The 27,246-nt window shown below is 45.1% G+C and overlaps 1 protein-coding gene across 3 annotated transcripts in view; it reads right to left on the reverse strand.

Annotated features, from left to right (window-relative positions):
- LOC119496811 (CUB and sushi domain-containing protein 3-like) overlaps positions 1–27,246 on the reverse strand; it is a 303,171-nt gene that overhangs the window by 133,239 nt on the left and 142,686 nt on the right. For 2 of the 3 annotated variants that reach the window (XM_037784391.1, XM_037784389.1), the window contains exons 32-38: positions 18,221–18,334; positions 17,571–17,666; positions 17,004–17,207; positions 10,367–10,491; positions 9,820–9,916; positions 8,439–8,543; positions 877–995 (exon numbers count right to left, since the gene is read on the reverse strand). In XM_037784391.1, the coding sequence (XP_037640319.1) occupies positions 877–995; positions 8,439–8,543; positions 9,820–9,916; positions 10,367–10,491; positions 17,004–17,207; positions 17,571–17,666; positions 18,221–18,334 (860 nt within the window). The remainder of the gene's footprint in view (positions 1–876; positions 996–8,438; positions 8,544–9,819; positions 9,917–10,366; positions 10,492–17,003; positions 17,208–17,570; positions 17,667–18,220; positions 18,335–27,246) is intronic. The other variant, XM_037784390.1, reaches the window with a different exon arrangement.

Raw genomic sequence — 27,246 nt, forward strand, 5'->3', positions numbered from 1 at the left:
GCCGACTTCCTGTATCCTGCAACTCCGGCTGTGCCTCTTAAGGTGGACTGTTAAGGTGGACCAGCTTTTCTCCTTAAAGAGCTGAGCCGCTCCTCTGAGCCGCTCAGCTTTTGAGTTCATTATTAACATTTCTTTTAACCGTTTTAACCGATAGCGTTAATGGGTTAAAATGCTTAATGTGGGTTAACGGTTAATTATGAACATCCCTAGTTCATACAAGAACATCCTTCAGCCGTCTGGTACACTAACGTCCAAACTGAAAACAGACATCTACCAAAGCACACGTGCACACGCACACGCGCACACACACATCCACCTGAACTCAGCCAGACTTGTGTTTTTGTTTCTCCGACGGCCTCCGGTCTGTTTCTGGTGTTCAGACACTCAGCCTGCAGATGTGTGTAAGAAGCTGCTGGTTGGTCCAGAGAGGACGGGAAGAGAACCCGGGATTACTGAGACGACTGTTAACACAATCCATCGCCCGTGGCGTTGGAGGGTTCTACAGCTCAGAACGCCACGGCTACAGGATCTACTAGTGGAGGACTGGAGGAAGTCAAAGATGCTTTGTACCAGACACACACACACACACACACACACACACACACACACACACACACACACACACACACACACACACACACACACACACACACACACACACACACACACACACACACACACACACACACACACACACACACACACACATGAATGTCATAGAAAAGGTGCTTAGTAACGCTGCGGTGACAGACTCAGACTCATCCTTTCGGGGTATTCCCTTGAAATTGTCCCTCCAGGCAGGTAGATATGATTCACTTCTCCTAACCATACGAGAGCTGGATATCTGCTTCAGCAGCACTGTGCGCTCTCACCTACCTGTAAGGAGAAGCCTTGATCGCACAGGAAGGACACCATGTCTCCCACGGTGTAGCGCTCGCCCACCTTCTGGCCGTTACTGGGAGGCAGCGGCTCTGGACACGAATCCAAACCTATTGCTTGGGACAGAGTCACAACACACAAGTGTGGACAGCAATCATTCTTCTGCACAACATGATATGGTTTCATGGTTGAACATCCGCCGTATGATGAATGGAAACATTTACATCCTCCGATACCTATAGAGGAAAGGGCATCATTTAATTAAAACATGTAATTACACCGCGCCTCATTTTAATGGGCTTGTAATTGCATAATAATTGAGTTGAATTCTTGTTCCACTCATCATAACATTTAGAAACTGGGACGAGTCACAAAGCCGTTCTACTGGTGGCTGTAATCGCAAAATCCTCCTGACTGTGATCTGAAGCAATCACTGTGAAATTACAAAGCAATCCCTGAAGTCTTACGAGACAGAAGCATCGAAGCTCCGTTGGAACAAAGTGATTACAGCGTCGCTCACCAGGTACCGAGAGGCCTGATATTGTGTTTTAATGGCTTCAAAGCAGCAGTGATCCCAGCTATGGGCCATATTAATGCCATAAAGGTGTTTGAGCTACATTTAAGCTACAGTCACTTTCACAGACAGAAGATATATTCCAGTCCTAGAGGTGACGAAACAAATACATCAAATAATCTCGTCTGCAGGCGGAGCAGCAAACCTCTCACTTCCTTATTGATACGCCTATTCTAGACGCCGGGATTCGGGGAAAAGCAGCTTTAGAAAGAAAAGGCTTATTTTATAAGTTTTCAACTGACACAAGTCATCCGTCAAGAGGTTGTTGGAATCCTGTATTAAACTGGCTGCTGTACTGCTGCAGTAATAATACACAACAGAAGAAACGAAAGGACTTTGTAATAAGTTTGAAAAGCACACAAACTGTACACTACATTCATGCACAAGTTCTCTCCTTGACGTATAATTAGTAAGCAGGCCGAAGGGTGAGCGGTAGTGGGAAGGAGGATATACAAACACAGCAACCAAAAGAACCTGGCACATACAACGCATACACACGGCCCTCCAAGAAGAAAGACACATATACAAACACTCACACGGCAGCCCACTCAAAGAGTCCCAGCTACTGGAGGTAGGTAGGAGGGAGGAGAGATGGAAACACGGCAGCCCAAAAGACTCCCAACAATCTATAGGCAACTCTTCAGAGCGCTGGATAGCGGGAGCGGCCACTCCACCGAGCATTTAGTGAGAGCCGGAGAGGATGTTTGGGTGGGAGGAGACAGTAACCGAAGAATCAATATGACGGATATTCACAGATACAACAAGTGAAGAAGAGCTACCGTACGAGCGGCGTGGGTGGATTCTTTCAAGTTGTGTCATATATGTGGGTTTAAAGTATTACTTTGATAAAGTCAAATGACTTTGAAATTGATTGGAGGGGATGTGGTGACGCAGTTCATGAAAGCTGTTTGCTGTATAAAGGTAGGTTTAACATCACGGCACGCTGGAGCTATGAATTCAACTTTTCCTTAAACTATCATGTGTCTTAACTGAAGGGAACAATCAGCCTTCCCTTTATAAAACGCTTTCCTGCAGCAGTGCATTCTTACTTCAATAGTGCTTCAAAGAATGACAGTGAATATAGGAACGGTGAAATAATGTAATACAGAACCGCTTCCATTATATACAGGAACAAAGAAACACACAGAGAATACGAGAAGTCAAGTTAACCAAAGAAACCCTCAGAGATCGTCAGTAGGCCTTCAGACATTCAAAGTGAGGGTCTGATCTACGCAGCCAGAGTCAGCGTGCCAGAGTCCGCGTGCCAGAGTCCGCGTGCCAGAGTCCGCATGCCAGATCTTAACTTTAGGTTCTGGTGAGGTTAAGAGCGGGTGGCCCACTAACAGACGGTGCCGCTTCCCGTTGAGGTCCAGATGGGTTCCCGTACGCACTTTGGCGAGGACGGTGTCGCCCTGCTGTGAGAAGGTCGACACTCACTGTTGTGAGTACACGAGCGCGTCTGGAGGGAGTCCCGTCCTGATCAAACACACGTCATGTTTTCACCAGGACGCCTCGCGCATTCTACCTAAAGGAGATCTCAGTAGTGTGTGAGAGCTTTACCTGCTCCTTCTTTCAATTCACATTAATGGATTTATTCAATAATAAACTGGAATATACCAGGATAATGAAAGCCACTCGGCAGATGCAGAAGCAAAACATGCCGGTCACTCTCAATAGAGAGTCATTTACTGAGTGGAGACGACGTCTCTCTGGAAGGGAACAACAACAAACTGAAGCTGAGAGTTTAGAAAAGCACATACCACTACACAACACTACAGGCACACTGAGAGTTTAAGATAAGGAAGAGATGCTCCAGGTGGGTGGAGGCAGGCGCAGTAAGGGAAGAGCATTTAACCCTACAGTGTCATGCACAGTCTAAAGGAGCTTTTCATTTCAGTAAAGCTACTTGGACAAAATGTTGATTATGAGGAAGCCCATAGTTCCTGTTTCAACAAAAACCTCCCAGATGTGTGTCTGTCCAGGGAGTGGGATCCATCTCAGCTGCTCTTCCTGAGGTTTCCTCCATTTCCCTGTTAAAAAGGCTTTTTGAGGAGTTGTTCCTTGTCTGACATGGGAACTCAACATGTATATATTTATATATATGTATATAATCCAACATAAATCTTGAATGTGACTATTCACATCAATCATCATCTTATTATCTTATTCTGCAAAAGGAAATGATGAATCCATCCTCCCTATGTGAAGGTAATGAGACTCGGAGAGGCTGATAAACGGACGCAGTAGATCACATTATGAATTTTTATTCCTAGATCAACATTTTCTCTATCAATTACTAAAATGTGAAATGTGAATGTGATATCAGATCATCATTATCTTCCTCTGTATGCTGATCATCATCATTAACCAGTAAAGTAATAGCTTTCCTCCTACCTTCATAAATAAAGTCAAACAGCCGGTCTAATCAGTCGGACGCGATCTGCACCTTCAGCTGACACCATGAAATCAGGATCAGATTCATCTGCAAACATAATCAATACTCTTGATGTATACTCCATATCAAACTGACACAGGCCTCACAATGCCTGAAACTGGCCACAGATACTGTTGCTTGTGGAGTGTATGTGAACATAAGAAACCAGATGAGCACAAACCCATCCTGTCAGGCTGCAGAGCAACTTCAATAGAGAGCAGAATAAAGACACTAATGGAGGGAGGTTCAGTCTCTGCAGGAGGAGTCAGAGGAGGATTCAATCATTATTGATCACATCAGCTTCTGTCATCCTTTAAAAAGCAGCGAGAGATATCTCTACATTAGCAGGATGCATGCTGGGATACCTCCAGTAGCTCACAGTCTGCTGTTTAGTGTGTTCAGAGATACTGAAGGTCACGTACCTATCATGTTCCTGTTGTCCATCACACGACTCTCCTCCAGTACACCGTGCTTTCTCTATTTACAGTTATTTTACCTTCTCCAGGTCGCCGTCTGAGGAGGTTTCTGGGTTTCTGGGTTTCTGGTTTCTGGGTTTCTGGTTTCTGGGTTTCTGGTTTCTGAGCTCATCAACGGGTAAAAAGGGTAAAAAGGCAGCGGATCCATTTTATAATACAAGTGAACAATCCAGCCTCATTATTCAGGCTCCTCTACAGAACACAGTGTATTCAAGTAACCTCCATCACATAGCATTACAAAGAACTCATTTCAAAGTCTATCTGCATTTGACCTCAACACATCCATCCATGAACTACATCTCCAACAGCTCTCAAAGACCTCCTGTTAACGGAGAACCTAAAGAACTACAACAGCCGCCAGCACAAACACAGAGACTTCAAAGTGACTCATCTGGTGGCTTTGCAGTAGCGTGGAATTAGAGGCTTAAGAGCTGCATAGAACATCCTGACTAACACATGAGAAAAAGACCACAGCAGAGTGTTTCTACACTGAATACCAGAGAACCTTCCTGCAGCTCAGCCGACAGTCTGCTTCACTGCTGGAGAAGACAATACGGGAAACCTGATTACAAGTAATTCACTATGTTATAGGTGATTTCTGCTCTCATCTTTAATCAGTGTGCACGGTTCCACCATGATACACAACATCATTTACAGGTTCAACTACTTATGATGAAGATTATATGTATGATTATCAATTACCATAAGCAGTGCCATAGTGTCCTCTGAGTGGAGTGACTGAAATGAGATGTGTAGTAAAAACTGTACTGACAGATCTCTGGGGCTGATTCAGGGGATTTCTCTCCAAGTTGTCTAGAATCGATTCATCACGTTGTCACAGTCACTCCGCGTAGCTGATGTGGAAATAATGTGGGCCTCCGCAGACTGCAGCAGCCGAAGCAGCTGAAGCAGCCGAAGCAGCCGAAGCAGCCGAAGCTTCGTGTGGGACTTTATTTGGGATGCAAACCGCCATATTGCCTGTGAGAAGACGCCAGTTTTGTTTTCAGCTCCAGCCCGCTGTCTGCCTTAGGAGAGCTGGTTAAACGCTGGGCTCTTAAGACGTTTGTAGTGACGGCTGGTGTACAGGATTCTCTCTAACTGGTCTCGACGGACTGCAACAATCACCCAAAGGAAACTTTTTAAAACAGATGGTTGACTGGCTGGGTCTCTGCCAATCCCTCTCGCTTCTTTTCTTCCCACTGTTCTGAGCATTCAGAGCGTTCATTTGGAGCTAAAAAGTTTAGGAGTGTGTACTAAATAAATCGCTGGTTCAAACCAACCACAGGCTGGAAACTAGAAAAGTGCACTCAGTAGTTCTCCGACCTCCACCGACGACCAGCGCTGTAGTACTCAAACCACCAATTAATCTAACCCCCCGTCCAGAACACAAGCATATCAGACAGGCTTTTCACTCGCATGTCTCACGCAACAGACACGCTTTCATTTTGATCTGGCCGTAAGTAGCGAGTGCCTGTTCGGGGGGGCGTGGCCGTTCGGAGCGTGCCGATTGCTTCAGAGTTCAGCTGTAACTGCTGACTGCTGTCGATGAACCGCGGTCTGCCCGCTGCAGACGACATGCCCCCCCCCACGCTGCTGCAGAGAGCGCTGGTCGATTCTTTATTCAAACTTTATTAATATTGAACGAGTCGCGTGTCCACATTGCACCAAATTCAACAAAGCACTCCACGGGGCTCCCAGCTATCCACCCACCGAGTGTGAAGTCGATGAGGACGAGCGCTTCTCTGGGTATGTGAAGGACACACCCACACACCCACACACACACAGACAGAAAGTCCTCGCTCTATAGTTGGAGATGCTGTTTATAGTTGGTCAGATGCAGCTGTCTGCGTCTCAGGGCGTACCCACCATGTCAAGCTTTTCATTTACGCTTCAAGTCTGTATTTTCAACAACATGCACAGAAACCAGGTCGATGTCTGATGAAAAGGAACTGAATAAATAGATTTATCTACATTTTGTAACGAAGGCAGAGCAGGGTGCTGCTCTCTGGCTCCGTCCACACGCTGGTTCATAATCCCACAGACTCTCTCTTCACTTCTGCCCAAAGATAAAAGGAACTTGTTGGGTATTGAGGAGTGATTTTCAGTGTTTCTTGATGGGCAAACTGCAACCTACACTGTAGGTACCATTCACTGCCACAAGACCACTGCACTGCTAACCTTTCCCTGTCCGAACACATCATCGATGATAAGATAGAAACATACAAACCAGAGGACTAAATAGATCAGAACTCTAACTCTGCTATGAGACTAGAATAAAACTAACGAAACAGAAACAGACCACAAAAACAGAAATAGTTAATGAGTCGTTCCATAGAGAAGCGACTTGGCGTGATCACACACACATACACACACACACACACACACACACACACACACACACACACACACACACACACACACACACACACACACACACACACACACACACACACACACACACACACACACACACACACACACACACACACACACACACACACAAGTGTTTGCCAACAGGCAGACAGGAGAACCATATGGCAGGCAAGCTAACAAACATGAATGACAACAGGAGAGTAGAAAGGAGTTTGACTGGGGCCGGGTTTACACAACGCACCGGGGAATACTCTTTACGAGGGCAGCGATGGCAAAGTGTGAGACAGACATAGAGGAAAGAGCTGACTGTGAGACACGGCACCGGAGTGACTCTCAGCAGTAGGTGGTGGGGGGGGGGTTAGTGCGGAGAGGAAACAGCCTACAGAGAGACACGGCTACGGAGCGCTTCCAGGAAAGAGGAGGGTGTTGTGGAGACGAAGCGCCGACTGCGAGAGACATGACTGTGAAGTCGTTCTCAGCGGTGGGATGATGCTCACGGACTGACACGACTGACAGCGGGGACAGACTCGCTGACAGCAAGCTTCTTATGCTTCTTTTGTTTTGCATCACATTTGTGGAAACTGATTTTACTCCAAACCGTGTTTTCCTTTAGTTGCCTTGTGTACGGGATCTCAGAGCTGGTTATGTTACCTCATCACGGCCTATCTTTCATGCCTTTGTGCCATCCACATCCTCCAGTTCTATCTTAGCATTATGGACTTCATGTCTTCTCCACATCCTCCAGTTCTATCTTAGCATTATGGACTTCATGTCTTCTCCACATCCTCCAGTTCTATCTTAGCATTATGGACTTCATGTCTTCTCCACATCCTCCAGTTCTATCTTAGCATTATGGACTTCATGTCTTCTTCACTCGGACTTCTCCTGTGGTTGAGCTGTTTCACTGCCCTCCATGTGATTTACTGATAATGAGTGACAACGGGTCGCCCCATAGACACACATTTTAGTAAGAGAATTGCTTTTATGTGTAGGTGAGCAGTAAGTAACCAGCTAGCAGAAAGACAGATGTGAGGAGGAGACGGAGAAAGCACCAACTTCAAATCCATCTAACCTTAGAGAGACGAATAACAGAAAGGAAAATTACCCTGACATTAAGAGAGATGACGGGAAGAAGCCTGAGATGTAAATAACAGCGGGGGAAATTGGTCACAAAGGAGCGTATTATTAAATCTGTGCAGAAGAGCTCCATGCATCACCTGCAGATCAGCACCTCTATTTTCATTTACACTACTTTTGAATGGGAGGACTCAGTAAATCAGCCGCTCCACTGGGGCCAGCTACACTCCTTTAATTTTAGTGCACGGTAAATGTTCAGCATGCTCCTTTGCAAATATGCCCCTAAGTGAATAGCCCTCCGAGAGACGAGTAAATTTAGTCCCTAAATGAAAAAGGATGTGGGTCCGGTAGCTCGTAGCGATGGGAGGACTTCCATACGAGGGAATACCATGCTCCGATGCCACAGAAGCACATATTGAGGCTGAAACTGTGAAAAGATACGGAGGGAAACTTTACCAACTCACTCACCAACCTTCTATGTCCAACTGTGCCACCCGGACCAGCTGTCCCTCACATCCCTTCTACCTCTGTGCAGCAGCTGGAAGCCGGTGGCAGACGGACACATAGAAACCAACTGACAACAGACAAAGTGACAGGCAGGCGGACAAGCCGTCTCTCCTCATACCTGTGTACTCCAAGTGGAAGCCAGCGGCGGATACGCTGATGTCAGACTGGAAGGTCAAGTAGAGATTGTTGGATGTGCTGTTCAGCAGCTGAGGAATTGTTGTACCTGCATTATAACAATATACAGAAGACAGATAAGACCATGTCCTGCCCAAATCCCACATTTAAGACCACCAAAGACATGTGGACATGTACGACACATGAACATATATCAACCTTCAGTCATACGCAGCACAGATAATAATGAAATCATTCTCTGGATTCTTTATTTCAACCAGAGCTGAATTGTGACGTGAGTCTGAACACTGAGGCTTTCAGCAGCAGCCATTCCACCTCCGTGACCTCGCTAAATGAGAGCTGCTGAGTACATCAGCAGCTACAAATTAAAAATGCTTCACATAATACAACAAATCACAGAAAGAGAGACCATTTCTACAAAACAGAAAGGGCGGTCAGAAGACATGCTGCATTTTGAATAAGCTGTAATTTATGTAAGGCTTTGTGGGCCAAGCAGAAAAAGAAAGCAACACAGTAGTCAATGCTGATCAGTGATTTACCAACAACAGTGACTGTTCATATTCATGGATCACACATGCCTTCTCATTTGAAGGTGTAAATCATGTTCAGCTTCCTTCAGACCTTCAGTCAGACACACAGAATGAAACCCGTGAACACGAGCGTGATCTCTAATTCTAACTCTGAGTTTAGAGAATATTCAGTCCGTGTGAGGAACAGAGAGGTCTGCTATCATATTATTCTCTATTCCAGGACCACGTCTTCGCCAATTTGCACGGAGACTTTTACATATATTCATAATCACCTTCATCAGTTTAGCCCCAAATCAAATTGATTGCTAGCCATTTAAAATCCCTTAGCCTTTTCACACCGCACGCCGCCCTGCACAGTGAGAGCTGTTCTGTGGAGCTATTACAATATGTAAAGAGTTTAGCTCCAAAATGAGATATCCACCACTTGATAGATGTGACACCTAGTCTCATAAAACTGATCTAGAGGCAGAAGTCATTATGCTACACCAGTCCGTCTGATACCAGGATCCAGCATCTCCACTGATGTGATGTTCTGTTTCTAGTAGGGGACCATGTGGTAAGAGCATGGAGCCCGAAGGCAACACGACGTTAGTAAAGCTCCGGTATGAAGATCTCTAATGCAGAGACGGGGATGTTGGGAGGAGGAGGAGGAGGAGGAGGAGGGACACTTTTTTCTTCTCTGACTTCTTTAACTGGTTTTTAGACAGCACTCTCAAAGGACATGCCAAATGTCATCAGCTCCATCACCACATCTGTCTGCTGCCGGGGCCCTGTGACATCTGATTGAAATTCAAGAGGGAGCTGACGACTAAAATTCAGTTGTATCAGTTTTACCTGAGTAGCTGCCGAGCCTCGGAGCATTGCCGTCCACCCCGTCGAAAAAATCCAGCGAATCCCAGTTATGTTCTGTGGCGAAGGTCACGACTTGAATCTGAAAGACAAAGATACCTTAATACCAACGCTAAAGAGAGCAGGACATATACACTAATACAAGAGATAGAAAACTCATCTAAATGTCTAGATGTCCATCCATGTCTGTCTAAAATCATCATTTTATCATTTCAGATATTGTGTGAAATTGTCATAATTAGCATATGAATTCTTGAGTTATGGCCAAAAACATGTTTTGTGAGGTCACGGTGACCTTCCTCCTCTTCATCCTCGAGTCCAAGTGGACGTTTGAGCCAAATTTGAAGAAATCCCCTCAACGTGTTCCTGAGATATCGTGTTAATGAGAATGGGAAGGACGGACGGATGTACAGATGGACGGACAACCCAGAAACACGATGCCTCCGGCCACGGCTGTCGCCAGCGCGAAGGCATCTCTTAATCTCTTATCAAACATGTGATACTACTCAGATCTGCATCGGCGTCCTCTCACTTGGATGCCGGCTCCCTCAGGAACAGAGATTTTCCAGGCACAGTTCAGATAGTTGGCGTACGGATCTGGATATCCAGGAGAGAGGATGGTCCCTCTGCGGTCAGTTAACGTCCCTCCGCAGGGAACTAGACCGATGATAACAGATCGAGAAAGAGAGGGAAAAGAAAGAGAAAGAGAGAGAGAGAGACAGAGAGAGAGAGAGTCAGTCACGACAAAGTTCAGGCTGAAGGCTGCACACACACACACACACACACACACACACACACACACACACACACACACACACACACACACACACACACACACACACACACACACACACACACACACACACACACACACACACACACACACACACACACACACACACACACACACACCTGCAGAGCCGGAGTGGGCAGGGCTCCTCATAACAGCATCTTTACATAATACATAGATTCTAAATGAGCCTGGTATGATGTAACTCTATGGACTCCAGTGAAAGCCATCCCTGATAATGACAGCTTCTTCTTGCTATAGAAGGTAAGAGAGCTTTATTCTATGACCGTGATGATATTATGGTCATTGAAAGCCTCGGTGGAGTTTTGCATGGCAGCACGCTCTCCTCTCGTTCTCCTCTCGCTCTCCTCTCGCTCTCCTCTCGCTCTCCTCTCGTTCTCCTCTCGCTCTCCTCTCGCTCTCCTCTCGCTCTCCTCTCGCTCTCCTCTCGCTCTCCTCTCGTTCTCCTCTCGCTCTCCTCTCGTTCTCCTCTCGTCTCCTCTCGCTCTACGCAGACATCAACAGCTCAACCCTGATGTTATTTTGTTATTTTATCTCTCGCAGGCCACACAAATCACATCTTTCAATTGAGAAAGTCATTCCTCTCCGAGCGCACCTTGTTTCTACCAGCGCCACAAGTAACATCTTTATGGAGCCTCTCGGCTCTGCGATGAATGTTGAATGTTGAATTGGAGTTACTGGCCGGGTTGGGCTGACATTCTCAGGCACTGTGATATATTTGAGCATGGGTAAAAATCAAAATGAAAAAAAAGGGGCCATAACAGTTACAATTTCTTTATTGCTTTTCAGGCGGTGCCAATTGGCCTTGTATCCGGCCCAGCTACCTTCCACACAGTGTTTGGCTCCACTTTTTGTCCATTAAGGATTGTGGTAACCCAGCCTTGCAGAGCACAATCCTTCGGATTATTACACACAACAAAACACAGAATGAAATGCGTTTCCTTCCTATTGAAATGGAGTTCTGCTGGCTGAACCCATTGGGCTGATGGGATTTTACACAAGAAGAGAAAGTGTGTTCACTTTTTCATCGTTGCTTTGCTCTGTGAGATTCATCGTTCTGCTGGAAGCAGCTGGAAGGTGTTTGGCAGACACCGTTAATGTATTTCAACATTATCCTGTATACGACACAAAGAAGCAGAATAAAAGTCTATTTGAAGTCCTTTTCTCACCACTCCTGATGCAGGAACAATGGATCTGCAGGTTAAATCAACTAACTAGCATTGTTTTCCTGTTGGACCACGCGCCCCGCTGTCGGTCAGGCTGGACGAGGTCCTTCAGATGATCACAGAGCGGTACCACGTGTTTTCACAATGATCAACCAGCTGCTGTTTGTAGAGGACAAAGGTTTTACACTGCACAGGTCAATGATAATCACTGTTTTCAATACCCATCAGCCACCTGAGGGTTCCACGGCAAAGACAACGAGAGAAAAAGACAACACGCTCCTCATCACCAGGAGAAGCCGTGTCTGTCAGAAGAAACACGTCGTCAGCTATCAGCGTGACACAACTTCAAACTCATCAATATTTCACCGGTGACATCTACCTGATAGAATCGGGTCAAAGTGACTCGTCTGTTCCTTTCACTCCAAGTGACATATTAGAGAAAATGACTTCCATACGGTACCTCACAGCAATCACACTTATCATGTAACCACCACAGTAAGGACATCCTCAGCTAACGCACGTCACACGGAGAGGACTCAGTATTGATTAACTCTTGAGTTCCGACTGAAGGAGAACAGCTCGTGGAATTGTTTTGATTTCTGCTCTGCAAATGAGACGTGAAGGTCAACGCCTCTGAAATCAGAGTGCTGTAGTCAGAGTGTCATATCCTGACGACGCTGGTTAAAGGCTCCTTGACGGTACGAGTGTCCCCGTACACTAAACGACAGGGGGAGTGACTGAGGGGGCTTTCACATCAGGGACCCGGGCCCGGATCCCAGTCCACTTGTCCCCAAAATCTAGTTGGATTGATCAGTGTGATCTCAACATAAACTAATACACCTGGATGAAGACGTAGTGGACTCGGGTACGGAACAACTTCACTGATGTGAAAGCTGATCGGAGAGGGGGGGGGAATCGTACTCGGGCACGGTACGGATCAATCGTACCTGATGTGAAAACGCCCGAGTGTCCAGACTGTCATCGTCAGTAGACTTGTTTTCTATTGAATCATTTCTTTCTGTCTGCACAGACTGATCTTTATTATTATCTTTATTCGTTCCAACATTCAATGCTGAAAGAAAAGGTCTGAACAATAATGTAAACCATTTGAAGAATAACTAAACATACTGTCGGCATGTTCTAGCATCTAGAACTGAAACTCTTCTAGCATGAGACCCCGCTGCTGACAACAAGCGGCAGCCTGTTTGCAGAGAGAGATCCGGTATTTCAGTCTAATTTAACAGCTCCTTTGAGTCCCCTGAGCTGTCAGGTAATGTAATTGGTCGAGCAAGATTAGAAATCATGACACTCATAAAAGCATGAATGCTCCACACACCCATCTCAATCTGTGGCAGGCTCATATGTCAGAGTTACTGCAGGTAGACAGCGTGGGGTGGGGGACACCATTTAACACCATCTGATATGCAGGGAACCCACAGCAACTTCTAATTACAAGGGTTTTAATCAAGATATCAAAAACCTGCATCTGCACATACTGGAGGTGTTTCACATCACATGCACTACTTAAAGTTTATATTCCTAAAGAACTTGTAATTCAATTCAATTCAATTTATTTTTATATAGCGTCAAATCATAACAGAAGTTATCTCAAGAAGCTTTTTATATAGATCAGGTCTATGACCGTACACCATAGTTTAGAGACCCAACAAGAGATCCCACCAAGAGCATTGCACCGGAGCACACTGTGGCCAGAAAAACTCCCCAGTTATTAGGGATGCACCGATACCAATACCAGTATCGGCGTCTTTTACGTGGGCCGAGCCCCGCCCTGGCGGCACGACGCTGTCAGGGTGCACCGAGGACAGTCCGCCCCGGGCGACAGTCGCACCAGGAGCAGGGAGCCCCGTCACGGTGCGTTGAGGTCCGGGCGGGGAGCGCTGTAAAGCTGCGGCCGTGAGCAATCTTCGCCCCGAGCCTTTCCAAGCCGACCTAGAGCCGGTGGCGGTGCACCGCCTCGTATGTGGGACTCCCCAGCCTGCCGTGTGTCGCTCACACCCTCCAGCTGGCTGTTAACGAGGGTCTTTAGGCACAGAGAAGTACTCGTATCGGTACTCGGTATCGGAGAATACCCAGATGGAGGTACTAGTACTCGGTCTGAATAAAGTGGTATCGATGCATCCCTACCTGTTATACTTGTTTGTTTTTAGGATACATACATCTTACAAATGTTGTATTCATTTTACGTTAAATGTATATGTAAATGATGTCATAATTGCCTTTTGTCAATTATCTTATAATCATTTTCATCCACCAAAAGTCTGGTTTTGACTTGAATTGGTCCAAACAAGAATCCAGTGTTTAAAACAAACACGTGTTGACACCTTGGAAGAGGTAGAGCTGAAGCCAACAGTGAATTCCATCATGTGGGCATACTGAGTATACTGAGTATGAATCATGGCAATCTGTGAGCTTATGTAATATCAGAGTCGTGATCAGTAGTGATTTAGTTTGTGTGTGAGATTCAGCTGCCTCGCTGTCTCTCCAGGAACAAGACGGAGCTCATCTCTCAGTGTTTACCTTTTACTTTACCACTTCCATAATCTAACGGTGACATGAGCAGATGTTTAAAGAGATTCCATCATTTACACACCAGATCATCTGCAATCCTTTCTGTTTTAAAGCTCACTGTAAAGCTTCGATTTATTCAAGTCAACGATTCTCCATCAAATTCAACGGCGTCCACCTGAACATTATGCATCCGTTCAGGCGAGGCTAATTAAATCACGATAAAACGTTGCGCGAGCACAACTCAACAGCCGAGCCTTAATTCACCGGCTTTGTATTTGTGAAAGCGAAACAAGTGTTGCCTGACGAGGCAGGTTAATCTCAGAGCTCGACACGGAGCTGGAGATGGATCTTCTGAATCGCAGGTAGCTCACAGGAGGACGGTGTCTGATGCCGTCATATATCCCATAAAGAGGGCTTGAGTAATTGAGCATAGTGTTTTTGTTGAAGCTTTCATGAAACTAGATCCATTATTCTGGACGAGTTCACTGCCGCTGGGGGAGATGCTGCAGCCAGATTCAATCTCCTGATAAAAATCGCTGTGTTTAAAATGGAACTGCGCGTGCCACTGCTATTCCCTCACCACTTGGCAGGAAACTCGGATGAACCCTGACTCCAAATCTTCCGCACTCACCGGCTGGGACTATTTGCTGGCTGGCACAAGGCCTGACTTCAATAGATTTCTCTCCCTACTTCATCTGCACTTCTTTATCTTCCCAAAGGCAGACATGTGGGTGTCTTCGTGAGACCGAGTGCATGTCCCTCTGCATGTGCATGTGATTGGGTAACGGCGTGTGCGAGACGAGGCATGTAAATCCATTCATGTGTGTGAAATGTGATGTGTGCATGTCTATGCATATTGATGCAGGTATATTTAGTGCTCCATGTGTGTGCATGGTTCTGTGTCTGTTAGCATAGAGCTGTGTAGAGAGATGCTGGTCCCTCATCTTACAGACACCATCAGATGCTGCTGGAGTTATAGAGCTACTGGATTAGGACCCTGTATGTTCTACGTCAAAAATAAATCAGATTTATGGCTCCTGTATATCTGGCGTTTAAATCTTTTATATGAAACAAGGAAATCATGTTGGGCTCTGTTGATGATGTGTTTGTTGTGCACTTTGCATGCTAGAAAACATACAGGTGACGAGTACGGACGTTAATAATTAACCGTTTAACCGTTAACCCACTTTAAGCATTTTAACCGATTTACGCTATCGGTTATAACGGTTAAAAGAAATATTAATAATGAACTCAAAAGCTGCCTTCTCTATAACAGATCATTATTTACATCCATTAGAGTTAAAGAAATTACTGAGATTGTTCATAACTCATTCACAGATATGGCAGAATGGTTCATGTGATTTTAAGTGATTGGGATACGTAAACATGCAATAACTACATTTTTTGGCCACTTGGGGGGGGGGGCAGTGGAAACAAGTTGTGAACACAACAATGACATATCATCATCTTTGTCTTCATATGGTGAACTCGTTAGCAATCAGTTCCAGAGAAACATTAGCATGTATTAGGAGTGGTGTTTCTGATCACCTGGTGAATGTAAATCTGATATTCACTCTCTTTTAGCTCGGGTTTTGGTCTCTACCAACCTCCTGAGGGAAACATCTATCTCTTTAGCTGCTGAATGCTCCTCTGTGTTCACCTGCTACTGTAGACGCTAACTGTGTCTGTCCGTTAGGAGCTGAGCAGGAAGTGAACAGATAAACAGCATTCTGCGGTAAAAAGAAACGCTCACTAAAAACTCCATATAAAACTCAGTAAAGCCGAGGGCAGCTGCAGATTCTCTGCAGGTTGATCACTACCAGCGACCCCTTCTACATTATCACATTGATATTAGAACATATTGATTATTATATCCACTGTAACCTTGTACTGAAGTATTAAGTATGCTTCACAAAGCTCGGCTTTACTGCAGGGTATCGTATTAAACACATGAATCTCAGGCTATCATTAAGTTGGTTGGTGTACCTAATAAACTGGTAACTCAGCGTATAAATGTGTAATATATAGATATAGATACACATTATGATGCATTATGAGAGTAAACATGTATTATGTATTATAATGTCTTATCACAACCCCAAATCATTTTGGTGTTTGTGATGTTTCGCCCACCTCCAGTAACATACTGTACATTATGGGATGGCAGGGGATTAGAAACACCTTCTAGAGCACATCTGTTGTATTGAACTGTATTAGATGATAAACTGAGTGTATGTGGTGCATTAAAGAATTAAAGATGTGGGCTCCATAGAAGAAGTTACCCAAAGTGTGGGCTGTTCACTTCACGCTATTTATTTTCCCATTAGTCTGGCACGGCGCGGCACGGCACGGCACGGCAGGGCACGGCACGGTGCGGCACGGCACGGCATGGCACGGCGTGGGAACTGAAATCTCTAGTCTGGGGAAGGAAATTTATGTGACACTTTGTTGTTGTGTTTGTCCTTGCCTCTTTTCTTCCTGTCTGAACTATCAAGACCAGAGACAGGCGGCTGCTCTGCAACGGGTGACAGACATTAGGATAAGTAATGACTAGAGGAAAAACAGACGCCGACCGGTTTGGTGCACCTGCTCCGTCTTTTGGATCTGTGTGTGTGTGTGTGTGTGTGTGGGTGAGGCGAGGGCTGGAGGATGCGGGCGCTTACCAACACATGTGGGCACAGTGCCGTTCCACTGGGCCAGGGCATTGGGCACGGCCTCACACCTGATGGCGTTGGAGCCGTGCAGCGTGTAGCCTGGATTGCATTCAAACAGCACCACCATCCCGATGCCAAAGTCGTTCCCGATCCGCTTCCCAAACCGGGGCTCGGGGACCGAGCTGCACTGAGAGGCGCTTGTCCGGGGGACGGCTAGGGACGAGAGGGGGAGGAAGAAAGACAAGGAGCGGTGGGTGTGGTGCGGTCCAGACAGAAACAACAGCGAGAAGGAGAGATGAGAAGACAAAGGAGGCAGAGAGGAATGGCGAAGCCCTCGTGAATCTCCTCGTACGTCATTAGTCACTCTCGTCCGCCATGCCAGGATGGGCCATTTGACTCCACATCATCGTGCTCTGCTCAGCCGTGCCCATCCACAGCCACTGGCACTCTGCTGAGCAGCCCTTTATGTGATGAGTGCAAGGCTAAAGTCTAAAGGCTAAAGCAAACACACTCAATGCACCAAATAAGTGTCCACATCAGAATTCAGGAGACGTCTGAGAGAAGAAGCAGCCTTACCTTGGTACACAAAGTGGAATCCTTTGGCTGTTTCTGTTCCGTTGGTGGTGAACTGGAGCGTTATCTTATTCCCTGAACTCAAAGGGAGCGTCTCACCTGAGTTACAGAGTCACAGGAGACATCATCAAGTCATTTAGAGGAAGCTGTTTACACACATAGAACACACCTGAACATCTCTGCATGGCCGTATTAACTGGAAACTAACAGGAGCAGAGAAGGACAACTATTGACTCCCTTTAATGAGTCAATGGGATTTAAATTGATCTCCAGTATGTCTTCAGTGTTCTGATCTGATTAACTTGTATGTTTTATCATTGTGTCAGTCTAATCAACTAGAGGGGGACAACAGTTTACAACAGCTGCTTTGCTTTTGTTGCTTTAATTGGGACCTCAGGAGTTTATTCAGTTGTAATCATAATGTATTATGTATCACCATTGTGTTTCATTAAACCATCAGAACACAAATACACAAAGGGAAACAAAAATCTTTATCCTCGGCAGCATTGAGCTGCTAGAACTTTAGATTAGTTATGTGTCCAGGACAAAGAGAGATCTGATTTGAATTGAATTGAAGTGAGAGATGGACGTGTTTCACTCACGCCTATGAGCTATAAGACACCATGTTTAAGGGTCCATTGTTCTGTTTCTACCTGAGTGGGATCCATATATGGAGGAGAGGAGGGCTGAGTCTGTGGAGGAGCCGTCGTAGATGTCGACCATGTCGCTGGTCAAAGTCTGGAAGACCACAAACTGACCGAACAGCACTGCAAAGACAAGAGAGATACGTCTAAACATGATGGAGGGAAACAGAAATGATCCGTCAGCATTCAGCACATTCACCAGGGAGTTATTGTCCCTGGAAGGTGATTATCAGGAAAGCTGGTGAGAAGGTAAATGATTATCTTCTGAATCTTTCAGGAGTCGGTTTGCTGCTGCTGCTGACACCTTGAACCAGGAACACACAGGTTAATGTTGTTTGGACTGGATCACTCCCAAGCGGCTCATGTATCCAGTCTCATCTGCATGTATCTGTCCCCAGACGAGCACCACGGACACATCTCTACCCAACCAATTAGTCATAACACTCAGATTTTAAATAAAATATGATTGGTAGAAGTTATGGACTATCTAATGAAATCTAATGGAGATCATTCTGTTACTAAATTCAACAGCTTTATCATATCACAGGGCAGAAGTTTAAAGTGTTTAAGGCACATTTACCAGATACATGAAAACTTTAGTTTTATTGTCACATACATGAAATGCGTCCTCTACATTTAACCCGTCCTCTACATTAACCCGTCCTCAGCATTAGGAGCAGCAGGCCGCCGGGTAGCAGCTTCGGTGTCTCACTGGAGGACACTTCTCCATGAGGACAGGAGGAGCCGCGGAGCGACACATCAACCTGGTGATTAAAGGACCAATGAGCCACAGACGGACAAACGTTTGGTTCATTTCAAATGATGACGGATAAATCCTAAACAACAAAACAGAAAACCAGCCATGAAATATGACTTTCATGTGCTGCTGTGACTCTCAGAGGATCTGAGATACAGAGATAGTGACGATAAGAGGAGCTTCATTTACTTCTCCATCTTGTTGTCCACAGACTGAAATGTCAGTAACGGTAGTTCATCTCAACGTGTCTTGTGTTTTGGGAATAAAGAAATATGAGAACATTCTACAAATGTTTGAGAAGAAAACTGCACTTAAGTGAAATACAGCAGTACTGAGCGTGTTATCAATATTAGTCGGACATCGGACGCCACAGTTATAAAGTGTACGGCAGCAGAGTCGCAGCACGTAGTAGCAGGAGTCACATTTCACTGATCACCTGACAAGAGAAAGGAGGGTTGACCGACAGGACCGAGCAGATGTGGTGTCAAGTGCCTATTTGCTAATATAGGGATAATAGCTAATAGAGAACCTGATCACGTTAATGAGGCAATCTGTAAACTTTGTCTGATGAAGATGGAAACATCTGGAGGTAGCACATCTAACCTACACACACCTACAAGCACATCACTCCCACTGGAGAGTCCAGACACACAGACTCACAGACATACACACAGACAGACAGACAGACACACAGACAGAATCACACACACACAGACAGACACACAGACAGACACACAGACAGACACACAGACACACACACAGACACACACACACACAGACAGACAGACAGAATCACAGACACACACACACACACACACACACACACACACACACACACACACACACACACACACACACACACACACACACACACACACACACACACACACACACACACACACACACACACACACACACACACACAGCCATCTAATGGTCAAGGTCAAAGGAAACGCTCTACAGATATTGAGCGTCGTAGACGAACATCTCTTCCTGTAAATGTTGGTAACAGCGCTGTTGTTGAGTTTATTAACTGGTGGGAACGATGACCTCACCGCGGCGTCCCTGATGCACACACATGCACCATGATTTCACTCCAATGTTGAAACAATAGAAATGTTCCGTGAAGCATCAACAGATATGATGATGATGATGATGATGATAATAAACATGTTGGTGCAACGTGCTTCCTGAACAGCAGCTTCAGCTACAACACAGAGCCAGATACTTAAAGACACACTAACATCACATTTGGTCATCCCTTTTTGCAATCAGAAATAAAGGTATTTACATTTAATGTTTTATTTTTTTATTATCAAAAGGGGAAAAAAGGTCTTTGGGTAAATATCAGGAATGTTCCTTTACCTCTGAGCTACTGGAGGGGGTGAATGTTTGTCTGGCGGCTCAGCCAACAAGGTGAAGAGCAGGACAAGACAACAAGACACAGTCATGAACCTCATCTCAGTCAGTGCGAACGTCTGCCTACGACACAACTGCTTTATGCAAATATAGTCTAGAATGAAGCACTGATTGTCTGTATTGATCGTCTGTATTGATCGTCTGTATTGAAACAAGTTCTGATGCTAAAGTAGGAGGCACCATCTTGAAAACCAAAAATACTAAATCCTCCCTTTGTGTTTCTGATGTTTTCTCAGAGGAGAACCCAGAAGAAGTCATTTACAGATCAGATACTGTATGTACTGTACGGTTACTAGAACAGCTGATGTCACGCTGTGTGAACTGCATGGAGACGGCATCTGGACGATGTCTTTGTAAAGTCTGACCTTTAATTTAATTAAACTCCTTTACTTAATGACACGTCACGTGAGAACAGTATTGTTGATCACAAAAGCAATAAGTAAATCTTCTCCTGGGTAAAAAGCAGAGAGGGAAACTATGGAGAACTTCAGATAATGAACAGAAGGAATAGTCTACATTATGTCCTGCATGAATATTTCCAATTAGGCACTCCTGATTATATCAATGTATACACGCCCTTGAAAATAATCTGATCTTTCTCCAACCTAATGAACTAATGAACTAATGAAGAGACGATGGTCGACTGGATCACGGCTTCTGGGATACCACGTGTGTTTGTGTCTGTGTGGTTGTGCATGGCCGTGTACTGTATGTGTGTGTTTTACCAAAGGTAACGTTACAGCCTCGGTCTCAGCCTCTGGTGCTCAGATTATTGAACTCTCTCTCTCTCTCTCTCTCTCTCTCTCTCTCCCTCTCTCCTCCTCGACCTGATGGAAGACGGCCGATCAGCGTACCATGGAGCTCAGTTCATTAGTGTGCTCACTGTGGTGCCACGGTGTTGGTGGTTAATTGAGGCGCTGCACCCGACAGGCTCTTTCTACGGTTTAGGCAAACCTCCATCACGTCACCGAGGAAAGCGGCACCTTACACAGTTGACTTCCTGTCATATGGAAAAGCATTGGCACCGTGCTTCCATCACATAACAACCAGAAGGAAGTTTGATTATAAAGAGGAGCAGGTTGTGGGAATAAATTACAAACTACTGATATTTAACCTTTCCAAGAAAATGATTTCCCAACTGTCTCACTCAGTTTCAATGATCCAGTGTGTGGGACGCTTTGAAAAGAGTTCATTTAAAAAGAATAATAGAGACTAATTAACACCATCACAGCTCAGCACAGAGAATACTAGTTCTGAAATACCGTCCTGTTATGACAAGTGGGTTTAAACTGTGAGAAACACTTTGACTAAATAACAAGATCTCATCTTAAATACTAAAGTATGGCTGAAGTGTGTTGAAGAATCATTCTGTTATCAGTTTGTAAATAGACAAATACAAAGTCTGTGTTCGTTAGAATCACAGTAAACCTGTTTAAACCAGCTGATTTTACACATTTTGTGAAAGAGCTAAATTCTGTCCAATTAGCTGACATTGTGTTAAAACAACTGAGTTAAATGTGCCATGAAAATAAAGAAACAAGTTCTAAACTAGTGCGAGTCGCCGTTCTAACGGCTCCACACACATGCATGGTAACTAGAATTGGGTCACATTGAGAGGAACAGACTTTAAATGGCTGTAACTGCTAAATGAAAAGCCGGGCTGTGTTGGGCCAGTAAAAGCTCTCGCCAACGTGTTCGCTGCATCCACAACGCCTCCAGGCAAAATACACATGATGCAAGACCCACCCGGAAAGGTGTAAAAAAGACACTGGTAACAGAGGCAATTGCTTAAGGTAAAAAATGGCAGCATATGTTTGTGCTTCTGGCGATGAATTATGGAGCAGCTTCCTGTCGTCTTCACTTTGTAGTGTTCGGGCTCTCCTCTGGCATTCAGCACTGTAAAACCGTTCTACCTGCCACATAACTAAGACAGACAAGGCAAGAGAGAGAGAATGAGAGGCAGAGAAAGAGACTTAAACGCTCCCTAACAGCCACTGGAGGCGATGCTGCGATGCTGCGATGCTGCGACGGCGGTTTGGAGTGACCACAAAGCGAGCGACCAGATGACGGTGCTGGAGACGCGGAGCGAGGAGATGTGGAGGTGTGGGTGACAGTTTCTATGTTTTTATAATAAGGGCGCCTCTCTTCTTACTCTGTGATATGAAACGGATCGAACACACACAACAGCCAAAGACAAATGACTGTCAAGAAACTCTGACAAAGCAAAAAAACTAAATGCAAATGCACACCTGTACACACCGCACACCGTAGAATCCACAAAGACTGGTGTTCTCCCACAGAGCAGAGCAGAGCAGAGCAGAGCAGAGCAGAGCAGCACAGCAGACCTGCTTCTGGATCTGTTGAGGAGTGAGGATGCCTACAGCTGAACCAGGGTCTGAATAAGAGATGATTCTCCCCTTAGGGACAGCTCACTGCTGCCGTATTAGCATACCAACACCGTGAACACACACGTCTACACACTCTCACACTACAGCGTCGCTCATCTCTGCCTCTAATCCAGAGCCGGCCATGCGTGACTCCAATCTGCTCCTTTGCTGTAATCACGAGCAGATATTAAGTCAATAAATCATTGTAAACGTGTTACCTCATTTATGCAGGACTATGATGGATCTCTTTGTCCTCTGGGCCTAGTCATGCTGCTGTAACTTAATGCACTTCAACAATGGACAACATCTCCATGCCTGCATCTTCACCTTGAATTATCCCAAAGCAGTTAAGTGGCTTTAATCAGATCCCTCTCTGGGTATTAGATCAGGAGTTTAGTGCATTCCTATATCTAATACGGCTCTGCCTGCTGAGCTGAAATAATGAAGAAATATGTACATTCCAGGTTGATCCTCCTCTCATGTGATGTCATCTAACACTCCTTCCGCTTGAAAGCAGTCATTCTGAAAGATGTGACGAGGGGCTGTGATGGTTTCTGCTGCCCTCGCTGCTTCCTGACAGATATTAATGGATTTAAATGAATCATATGATTAAAGCAATCAAGTCTGGCTGATCATACATTAGAATGATTTAAATAAAGGGGTTGTAAGGAGAGCACACACAGCTCACACTTTAAAATGCACTTTTATAGGATGCACCTAGCTGGAGTTGCGTAAGAGACTTCTGCATCAAAACAGACTAAAGTCTTTGAGGCGTAGATTCAGCAAAGTGATGTTTCCCTTTTCTTGGTTCAGTCTGACCCAGTACACACACAGCTCCTGAGAGATCTGCCAGTTCACTCACACTGTGAGAAACCCTTTGCCACCACATCTCAAAGGTGCTCTATGAGGCTGGGGTCTGGAGGAAGTTCAGCCAAGTGAAGTCAATTAAGATCACTGTGATGTTCCTGGAACGATGAGCGCTTTGTGACCAGGCTGCTTTCAAGGAACCGTTTGGAGAAGTGTAGCCGGAGTCAGTGAATGGATGCAGCTGGTCAGTAACAATGCAAGCATGTTGTTGTGTCTGAACGCTGCTCGGATGCTATTAAAGGGTCACTTTGGTATTTTTCAACCTGGACTCTATTTCCCCATGTTTCTGTGTCTAGGTGATGAAACTGGTCCAGTATGGAGGGAAAACGCTGCAGACGGCACCCGCTAAACGGGCTGGGATGTAATCGCTCGGTGCAACTCCTCGCCGTCAATGAACAGTACGTCCACTAAAAGGTCTTGTTTTTGTCACTGACGGGCTCAGACTGTTATCATCAGTGTCTGACTACATTATGGAAAGGACCCTATAGAGAAATAAAACCTTTTTATGACCTAAACAACATGTTTTACCATCGTAGATATACACTAACAGATTACATACCACATGTTCATTCATGCTAAATGTTCAACATACTGTACATACCAACGAGACAACCGTTCTCTGTGCATCAATAGTGTTGTGATCTGATTCACCGAACACGTCTCACACATTACTCAGTTTCACAGCAAAGCAAACTGGAGAAGATGCATGTCAACCTGTGATTAGATATATATTATAATCATGGGGTAAAAGTGTTTCCTTCTTTTTGGAGGTGCATATTGTTAACTGCACAACACAGGGTTGCTTTGCTTGTTGATAGTCATGTGTTAAAGGTTGAGGCGATCACAGAGAAGAAGTGAAATGTAAGGGCTCTCCTTTAGAGAGGAAACAGGAGGCTGGTGAACAGACAACAGATCTGATTGGCTGAAAGCTACCGGCCCAACACTATAAACTCTGGCTGCACTTCTCACTTCTCATCTGGCTTCTTTATGGTCTGGGCTTTTGGCATCAGAGTCCTCTCCCTGTCAGGAACAAGGGCATGTGCTGCAGATATAGGATCATTACAATACAGCAGGGAGGAGAAATGTCATAATCTTAGAACGTCTCTTTCTGTCTGCGTCCCCCCCCCTCTGCTATTTGATCTTCCCTCTACAGAATGAATGAGCACGGCCCGCTGGATCACTGTGTGGAGTTGATGGATTATCAGAAGACTCACAAGGTTGAGATCCTTCTTGTGTGTATCATCCTGTTTCTACGTTCACTGGTTGAGGAGAGAAACAGAACCTTCACCCAGCAGCCGGTCTGACGCGTCGTAGCAGAGGAGACACAGCTGGAACGGATGAGATGAATGATGGTCCAGTTGTGTTTAGTGGGTCAGAGCCAGCGTGAACTACACCAGAGCCCTGGACCCCTAAAGGGATCAGGGCCAGAATTAATGAGATTAATTACGCCGGTGTTTACCCTGACATGACATCATCATCTTATCAGGGTAGGGATGCTCTGATGAAAAATATTCTTGACCGATAACCGACCCTCGTTAACCGATTATTAACCATTAACCGATTATTAACCATTAACTGACAAGATTTGTGCCTCGCGTGCAGTGGTGCACCAGCTGTAGGACGGGAGTCTCCAGTTCACCGTCCGGGAGCGTTAACTTAGCAGCTACGATGCTGCGTTCACTGTCTCCAGTTCACCGTCCGACTCAATATACTGTGATACTGTAAGTAAGGCGATATATTAATGTAATTTCATTATATAAAGAACACACCTCCCATATGCATTAATCAGTCCCTGTAACACCCAACATCACTACTTTGAGAGGTTCAAGTACTGACTGAGCTAATCTTTGCATGTAAACTATAAATTACAATTCAATAGTGTTTTTGAGAATCAATACAGAATCACAAAACACAATATGTTGATTTTGATGAAGAGATGTTTGCTCTGAAAAGGTCCTCTACTGTTTAGTTATCTCTTTAAAGAGGTGTTATTGGACACGTAGGCTTGTGTCTGAAGAACGCTGACGTTCATCACATTGAAGTGCTTTCCTTCCATCATCGATGGATTAATGTTTATCTCCTCTGCAGCCGACAGCAGATGCTTTGAGATGCTTTGAGATGCTTTGAGAGACATGTATGATTGGTATCTAATCTTTCTCTGTCGCTATTTAACCTGAACAAACCAATCTGCTTCTGTTCCATCTATCAGTAGCATTATAGTCAGAGGTACGGAGGTATGGAGCTCACAGATTATCACCGTCGCCTCACAACAACACTGATTCATATGGAGCTCTTTCTTTAATGCAGTGAACCGACAAACAGCTCAGAATGACTTTAGACTATGTGCTGAAATGAGTTTATGTAGCAGACGGTACTAAAACAAGTGGATGGTCAGAGATATAGAAAAGATCTCACAGCTCTAAATCCCCATCACGGTGTTACTAGAAGAGAAAAGTCTGCAGCAACAGCACTAGAGAGGGACTCTATTCCCGTCTGTGGCTTTAACAATCAGTAAAACATATAGTCCACTATACTGTATATATCTGCCTCAGATATTAATAATGAACTAGCTGCTGGCCACGCTACATGACCGCCAGCTTGTTATGTAGGACTCATTAGCACATACTGCTATTAAATAAACACTTTTCTCCACGTTCACACATGAAACTAGACTTCAATATCTGAGTTTAGTCCCACTAACACAACAAGCAGAAATATAAAAAGATCATATTTCACGTACATCACTGGACTCCATCTGAAACTACAGACTCATGCTGCTGACCGAAAACATGACCTAAACCAGGACTGGAGCGTTTATCTGAAAACATCTTCAAGTGACAAGACTCAAGGAGAGTATTACCTGATCATGTGATGTCACACTGTCCTGCTGGAATGCTTTACACTGACAGTAAATACTCAATGTTACCTTAAAGGGTTACACACATTAGAGGCATTAGAGCATTTACCTTGGATTCTATTGTATTCAGATACAGTACGGCTAAAACTCAACTAAACCTAGCCAGCACATCACCTCTCTGCAGTTTCAGAGTATTTATCTGAAATGGAGAATAATGTGTGATTGTGAGGTATCACGTGGAAGCTGATCAGTGAACCCCCCCTCCCCTCCTCGGTCTGAAACAGAAGCAGACGCAGACCCTCCAACTTCAACCATCCCCCCCAAAACAACCCTGCTTCCATCACACTTTAGTTCATCTTTATCAAGTTGTCAACTTGTCCCAGATGTGAAGGAGATGCCTGCAGTGTGCACATCCATCATCCTCTCAGCCTCTCCATCACTGGTGTCATGTTATTCCTCATCCAGCTGTACCTCTCCTGCCCACCAGGCCTCCTTGGGGAGTATTAGAGGTGTGGACATTTCTGGATTCTAAGATGCATGGCGATGCGGACGATTCTGCATCAATGCAGAGAGAGAACAGAATCCTGAGTTTGGTTTCTGTTGAGCTCCGGGTCTCAGAGTCTTTCCTGCGTTTTGCTGTCGTGCTGGTTTCCCTCCTCTCCTCTGATCTGTGTTTCAGCGGGCGGAGCGTTGCTCACTCTCTGTGTTCTCCGAGCAGAGAGACGCCATTCAAACACTCAGTCCGATA

The sequence above is a fragment of the Sebastes umbrosus genome, chromosome 11 (assembly GCF_015220745.1).
Source record: "Sebastes umbrosus isolate fSebUmb1 chromosome 11, fSebUmb1.pri, whole genome shotgun sequence".
Taxonomy (NCBI): domain Eukaryota; kingdom Metazoa; phylum Chordata; class Actinopteri; order Perciformes; family Sebastidae; genus Sebastes; species Sebastes umbrosus.